The sequence below is a fragment of the Aricia agestis genome, chromosome Z (genome assembly GCF_905147365.1).
Source record: "Aricia agestis chromosome Z, ilAriAges1.1, whole genome shotgun sequence".
Taxonomy (NCBI): domain Eukaryota; kingdom Metazoa; phylum Arthropoda; class Insecta; order Lepidoptera; family Lycaenidae; genus Aricia; species Aricia agestis.
In genome coordinates this window covers 41,841,398-41,846,421 of record NC_056428.1, presented here as the reverse complement: position 1 = coordinate 41,846,421, position 5,024 = coordinate 41,841,398, and the positions used below count along the sequence as shown (strand labels likewise).

The following is a 5,024-nucleotide window of genomic DNA, read 5'->3' as shown; positions in this document are numbered from 1 at the left end:
TACTATCACCATTATAATGTTTAGGCTCTAAATGCTGTACTTTACGGACACCCGCAAGTACTATTCTGTAGCGAGCGCTACGGAAACTTTGAGAACCATCCCCACGAAATGAGAGCGGCGCCTAAAGGGCGGTCGCAGGTACTTCAAAGCGACTTCACGCGGACAAGGCGCTTTTCGATCTAAAACCAACCTTATTATTAACCTGACACGATACACCATTATTGTCTTTCCAGCATTAATCTATTTTTTCTAGGCGATCAACTGCAGCGTGTATTATTTTGGCAGTCGACTCCTCCTCGTTTCGGCCGCGGTTTCAGTGTCGTATCGCCTGCATCTGTCCGTCAGGCGGAAGGTCTTGCACAGCAGCGTCACCTTGCCCCCCGAGACGTTCTCGTCCAGGGTCTTCACCACACCACCACCGCCACACCGGAGGTACTTGTCGTACGTCTTGTTGTCGGTGCCCCTCCCTCTGCCGGCGGCGGCGGCGGGTGGGCGCTGCTTCCTGTCGTCGGCCGGGGTGGAGCGGTCGCTGTGGTTGCAGACGACGTCTACTCTTATTATCTGGAGAGTCTCCGGGCTCTCAGCTCGGGTGATGGTCAGACTCTTTCTAGCGCCGTACTTGTGGAAGGAGACCTTCGTATCGGTATCTTCGGAAGCCTCGACGTCGTTATTTATTTTTATTTTCGTAGCTTGAGCTCTCTTAATTTTCGTCTCTTTTTTCGGTTTCTTGTTTTCTTTCGGGACATTGACTTGCACGCTTTTGCTCTCCTTCTGTTTGTCGCAGGCTAGGGACCCCTCGGAGGATCGTCGCGATATATTTTGGAAGTACTTGGCGTAGTCGCCGTAGCACGTGAGCTCCGACGTCCTCTCCACATCGTAGAGCTCGACGTCGTCGACTATTTCCTTCACGAACATGCGATGCTTTTCACCGTGGAGGCAATTTTTGTATTTGAAGCTAGTTCGTGGTCGCTTCCTCTGCTGCACGTCCCCCTGGTACTGTATGTTTAGCACGGACAGACACAGTTCTGGTGTTTCGCGTTCCTGTTGGAAGCTTTCGTTGGTTTCATGTAACTCGTCCTTGTCCTCTTTCTCTTCTTTCTCGCAATACCTGGAAATATTGTCCTTTAATGAATGAATGAACGGAAAATTTATTTTCTAAATTAATGTAAGTATTCCAGAAAACAAAACTTATTAGTTGTTATTTGTGTTCCAAAAGGAGATACTGAATTTTGATATTGTATTGTGTAATGAAAAACAATATATTTTTCACAAAACATAATAATATAACTAAGAGTCCGGTATATAGTGCGGGTTACTCGCTGACCCTATCGAATGACTGGACGTACCTTTCCAATAAGACTGTGATATGATAGGGTCTCAATCCTCTAATAATATAATAATATCTGCGCTGACCTGAGCCATCAGGCGCTAAAGGCGGTTCAGGAATTATTCACCTCAATTTTTCTTTCTATATAACGAAAAGGAGAAGTACAAGTCTGTGTATAAAAATTTAATTGATCGCGTTTGTGACTGAAAACCTTCAAGTTGACTCGAAGGAGTCATAAAAAAGTAAAAACCAGAATCTTATAAATACTAATTTAGGCCCCATTTATTGCAATATAAAATAGAATTATCCAAACCGGAATAAGAATAAAAACCGGGCAAGTGCGTGTCGGGCCACGCGCAATATAGGGTTCCCTAGTACCGCTAGTTTTTTTAAATTTTTGTATGGTAAATGAATGCAAATTTATAATGTACACTACTAACAACATCATCTCAGTTACGTTCAAAGGAATTTGAAAGAAACGTTCCTTTATAAGTACATACTTCGCCGAATACATTTTTTTTGGTTGATCGACTATTACTTAATAACTTATGAAGACTTCTTAGCCATGATAGTTTTCCTTTTAAATTCAGCATATTTTCTACTGTCGCGAATTTGCTCACATTTCCAGAAGCAACCGTTTAGCTGGTAAAAGGGGGGGACACTGGACTCTAACGATTTTTTTGCACTTTAAAACTTAATATTTCACTAACAGATCCCTAAATCGGAATAAAATCTATGAATATCATAATATTTTTAAAAAATCTATCCAAAGACAATCCACACGATGGAGTGGACGTGAAAAAAAATTCATCCCCGCTTGGTGTGTAGGGAAGGTGCCATTAAAAAATAAGATTTCATGTACAATTTTGTCGGTATCATTAATATGTGTATTCATGCCAAATTACAGCTTTGTAGGTCCTATAGTCTCTGAGCAAAACCGCGGACAGACAGACTGACAGACGAACGGACAGACAGACTGACAGACGGACGGACAGACCGAAACTATAAGGATTCCTTGTTGACTACGGAACCCTAAAAAAATTATAAGAACTCAGCACTATAAACACTCTTTGGACCAAGACGAATCTAATGATTCTAAAGGTCAATTCAGACCACAACGCGATGCGTTTCTAGTATGAATTTGACGGGTTTCTCAATTACGACATACATCTTGCAAATCTGTCAATTCAATACAAATTAAGAAATGCATCTACGAGTCGCGTTGCGGTCTGAATTGACCCTTAAGCTCCATATTATGGCGAACGATATACATAATATTATATAAATACATAGTAGGAGAACATGCACTGCACTCCTCTCCCTAGTGATGTGTACCTGTCGAGCACACGCAGCCACCTCGTGCCGTCGTGGTGGTCGGGGTCGACGAGCCGCTTCTGGCAGTACCGGCGCGGCTCCTCCATGTACCTCACCATCTTCGACCGCTCCACCAGTTGCAGCTTCGCACATTGCATCGCGCCCACACTGAAAATTAATTCGTACTCATTCAATCTGTTAAATTACTACATTTCGAATTGGACCGATAAACTTTACTTATATAATAAAGGTGCAAAATGTTGTATGGAACGAATTGTCTCAAAAACCCCTTTGCTAATATTGTATTAGCTAAAATATACATATATTATGTATCTAGAAGTAAATTGATAACCAGTTATGCTGTATAATAAATTTATATATTTGCATGGTACTATTGAAAGCTTTTTCACTTTGAAATGTGGGCTTTCGCCGAAAATGTACGAGCGAACTACAATAGATCGGAAATTGGCAAATTGACTCTAAAACAATATACACCACAGTTAAAATTGATCGAAGTAAAGTAACGGTCGTTTGACACGGCATAGATATTTCGATTTATGTTAATCATATTACCTACGAATATTTAAGAGCTTTTGGTTGCCCCGGGCTCGAGGGCCTTCTCGTATTCGTAAGGTGGTACTTAATTTTAAAGCGGCATTAAAATATCCTTGAAATTATGTAATATATATAAATTAGAAAGTATATATGAAAGCTACGAATAATGAAAACTATGAAAGTAAGATAATTATTACACATTATCAAAAATAATAATATTTAAATAAAAATCGACTTCATACGTTGTTACTTCATATTTGAGAGTTACAATTCTGAGATAGAGAATTTTAACCCCAAAACCACTAAACCGATTTTGATGAAACTTGCCGTATTCCCTAAGTTGAACAATTATAATAATATGTACACTATTAGAAGAAAAAAAGAATTACTTACATCGGACTTGTAATTCTGAAGATATGCGAATTGCGAACACAAACATAAAAACATAAAACATACATACATACATACATGCATACATACATACATACATACGACACTTTTTCAATTTCGCACATATTTTGTTCAGACGCTGACTAATGCGTATGTATGTAATTTTCCCAAAACTGCCCAGTTAACTATTACGAAAACTGGGCAGTTTTGGAAAATTACATACATACCTACTCATATTGAGTTATAATAATACGTATTCTCAGTGTACATAAACGTGTCGAATTGATTTGAAATTGATGAACCTCCTTTTTTGAAGTCGGTAAAAACAAGTTTCGATTTTACACATTAATGAAATTTTTTAGCTTATAATATATTTAGTAGATTTTCAAAGAAGTTTCTAAATCGCTTAGGATTTTGATTGTAAGTAGATTAATGAATGGTCGCCGCGAGCGACGACCATTCATTAATCTAAGGTAGTAGGTATGTACTATGTAGAGATGTAGGTTACTCCTCCACATCACCCGGTTTCAGTCGGACGACACACTTGTGAGGTACTTTTTACACGAGACACCATGTCACCAAGTGCTGAAGGTTTTGGGGTGTTATTAAATCGGTTTGTACAAGAGAGGGAAGCTGGTAGCCTGGCTTTTACTGCGCCTATATGTTACTATGTCTATAAGTATTATATCTACAAGAAAATATAATTTTTATAAAATATGATAATGTAATCTGTATTACTAATTAAATACGTAGTCTGTTTTTACTTTTTATAGTAGTTGAAGGATATTTTTCTGGCGTCTAAAACAGCAATCTTTTTTTTCTCCAGTCATGTGATTACTAATTCGTTCGGAAACTGCACTCTGAAATGTATTGTTTAAAATATTATTATCTATTCGTGTCGAAAATGTTATCTCATACCGCCTCTTTTTAACTACATCGTTTGTATTGTATCGGAGTGAGATAGACGTATTTTGTTCAAACATTTTTAATGCTCGACAGGATGGTGTATTTGATCTAGCAACTTAGCGGACCACATGTTCTTGGGAATAGCTTCACGAGATGCAAAAAATGTTTCGGTGTGTGCATCTTGACGCGCCCGACTAGTCTCGATGCTTGCGACGCCGTTTGACCCACTTTCAGCTATTTTGCATGTTGATGTTATGATGTTCCTTTTTTTATATACTTAATTATAATGTATACTCTTTATTGCGTTACGCAGGATTCGTACATTTCCCCCGTGGACTACTCTATATCTGCGCCAAATAACATAATAATAGTTTCAGTACTTCGTGAGATGGGCTCGTTCAAATTTAAATTATCCCAGTTTCTTCCATATTTTGCTGTGATTTTTTGCACCTATTGACTGCATTGTAATGTTTTAAATACTTTTTGTACTTAACAAAATACTTGTTGTACTGAACTTAACTACTTGTTGTAA

The 5,024-nt window shown here is 38.5% G+C and overlaps 1 protein-coding gene across 1 annotated transcript; it reads right to left on the bottom strand.

Annotated features, from left to right (window-relative positions):
• Positions 1 to 273: 273 nt before the first annotated feature.
• On the bottom strand, positions 274 to 2,799 carry LOC121738764. Its single transcript, XM_042130999.1, has 2 exons — positions 2,663 to 2,799; positions 274 to 1,108 (listed from the first exon to the last, which is right to left on the bottom strand). Exons 1-2 carry the CDS (start codon positions 2,797 to 2,799, stop codon positions 274 to 276), a joined length of 972 nt encoding a protein of 323 aa, XP_041986933.1.
• Positions 2,800 to 5,024: the final 2,225 nt, after the last annotated feature.

What these genes read in the sequence shown, in the direction of transcription:
- LOC121738764 (XM_042130999.1), bottom strand. Translation starts at nt 2,799, where the DNA reads ATGCAATGTGCGAAGCTGCAACTGGTGGAGCGGTCGAAGATGGTGAGG. An exon ending in TGGCTGCGTGTGCTCGACAG is followed by an intron (nt 1,109 to 2,662) that starts GTACACATCACT and finishes CAATATTTCCAG; the next exon opens with GTATTGCGAGAAAGAAGAGA.